The sequence below is a fragment of the Buceros rhinoceros genome, unplaced genomic scaffold, assembly GCF_000710305.1.
Source record: "Buceros rhinoceros silvestris isolate BGI_N320 unplaced genomic scaffold, ASM71030v1 scaffold38322, whole genome shotgun sequence".
In the NCBI taxonomy this organism is placed as follows: Eukaryota; Metazoa; Chordata; class Aves; order Bucerotiformes; family Bucerotidae; genus Buceros; species Buceros rhinoceros.
Genome location: NW_010398986.1, coordinates 623 through 2,507, shown reverse-complemented (window position 1 = coordinate 2,507; position 1,885 = coordinate 623). Strand labels below are relative to the sequence as shown.

Sequence of the window (1,885 nt, the reverse complement as noted above, 5' to 3'; positions counted from 1 at the left end):
CGGTGGGCAGGGAGAACCACGGTGGGCAGGGCCAGGCCCGCCCTCCCGCCAGGCTCCATCCTGCCGAAGGGCCAGAGACGCTCGTGCGGAACGAGCGCGGTGATTCCAGTGCAGCGGTTCCCAGGCCGGGAGCTCAGCTCTCCACTTCCCAAAGCGCGAGAACTGGGAGCAGAACTGTCAGGAGAAATGGTACGGTACTTTTCCTTCTCCTACACCCTTAGAGAAGCATCCTCCTTCTGCTACCAGCTACGCCTCACCGCGCCACACCTCTGCAGAGCCGGATCAGCGTGACCACACCTGGCAGCTGTGTTTATGCTTTCCAGTTCAAACGCCTCCTTTTTTCTGTCTGGCTTGAGCAAACCTTCCCCCCCCGCCACGACTTTACTCACAGCGCCCTGACAAGGAGTGTCCGTCACCTCGATCCGTTTGTCACCGGGGTCAACGTCACACCGAGCTGCTCTCACACCCGCAGCTACTTTATGCGGCACAGAACAGCGTCGTTACCTCGTTTGTCACCTTGGCGCCGAAGAGCCAGCCCGCGCCACGCGGGCTGATGGCCCACGTGTCGACGTCCTCTGGGTCAGACCAGACGAGGTCACAGAAGGCGCCTTTGTGGGGGATTTCCTGATTGCGTTCGATGGTCCGGATCTGATCGAGCGTCTTGATGTCTGGAGAGAGGCCGCCATGCACACACAGGATCTGCTCATCGATCAGCTGCAGGAAAAGAGACATGTGGGCACAACACCCAACGACTTCACCAGCCGCCAGCGTGACCCTGCACGGTCACAGCCCTCACAGTCCCGTTCGCAGAGCGGTGTGTGCGGGGGGTCACCGGTGTTCGCACTTACCGCTGCGATCGTGAGCATGTCAAAGACCTTGGTGCAGTATCTCCATGCGTTTGCATTTCCATACTTGGTTTGGCACTCGTCTGTCAAAGAGAATTTGTGTCCTCTGAGTGGATCAGGAGCAGTTAAGCAGCAGGTCAGAGGCAACCACTCACAGCGGAGCTCAGAGCTGCGCTAAGGGCCCGAGGAGGAGCAGTGGGGGCACGCAAAGGCCCCACCGCTGGCCCAGCACCCCCTGGGACTGGTGAGCCGCAGCCTGGCGGTGCAGAGACCGCAGGGTCTCGTGCAGTGTGACTCAGCCAGTGACGCTTCACTGTGCCCCGCAGTGGGGAACGGAGCCCTGACTCGACCAGCTCGGTGCTTAAACCAGCAAATCATAGACAGGACGGAGGCAGAAAGCGTGACCTGGGCAGGACCAGGGGAGGACACTCAGGCCACAGTCGGGTGCTGCGGGGGCTTCGCCTGAAGCTGCGGGGACGTGGCAATAAACCTGACAGACGGGGATGGCCTGAGCGGCCTGTGAACGTCTGTACCTGCTGACGGGAAGGACGCAACAGGCGCCGCTCTTTGGGCAGGGGTGAGCCCCCCGCCGGGATCTCTGCAGCCTCTCCCCAAGCCTCACAACAACTAACGAGTTCCCCAGCAATTTAATTCCCCATTTTTCACAGAGCTGCTCTGCCGCTCGGTCCCTGCCCTCACGCTCGCTGCTGGACGGGAGCGGCGCCACCGTGAACGCTGTGTGCGTGACACTGATATCTAGTTGTGCTGACACTCACGGGGCGTTACAGCAACACCACGGCCTCGTGCAGACCCGTTCACCAGAGACACCAGAGCACACGCTGCATCACCTACAGCCTCCGAAACCGAGCGTGGCACCAAGACACAAGATGCTGGAGGAAACCAGCAGCGAGATCTGGACTAAACCCTGTCCTACCTCACCAGTGCAGCGACTGCGTTCACAAATGACAGCGTTCACGTCGTGCTGAGCCCACGTCCCACCCAGGCCCGGGTCCTGCTGTGCCCCAAGCAGGCTCCCGAGG

The 1,885-nt window shown here is 61.2% G+C and overlaps 1 protein-coding gene across 1 annotated transcript in view; it reads right to left on the bottom strand.

Moving 5' to 3' along the window:
* Nucleotides 1-504: 504 nt before the first annotated feature.
* PPP6C (protein phosphatase 6, catalytic subunit) overlaps nucleotides 505-1,885 on the bottom strand; it is a gene marked incomplete at both ends in the record, with an annotated part of 1,728 nt that continues 347 nt past the window's right edge. Inside the window, 2 exons of the mRNA XM_010131311.1 lie at nucleotides 505-714; nucleotides 849-928. Coding sequence (XP_010129613.1) covers nucleotides 505-714; nucleotides 849-928 — 290 coding nt within the window. The remainder of the gene's footprint in view (nucleotides 715-848; nucleotides 929-1,885) is intronic.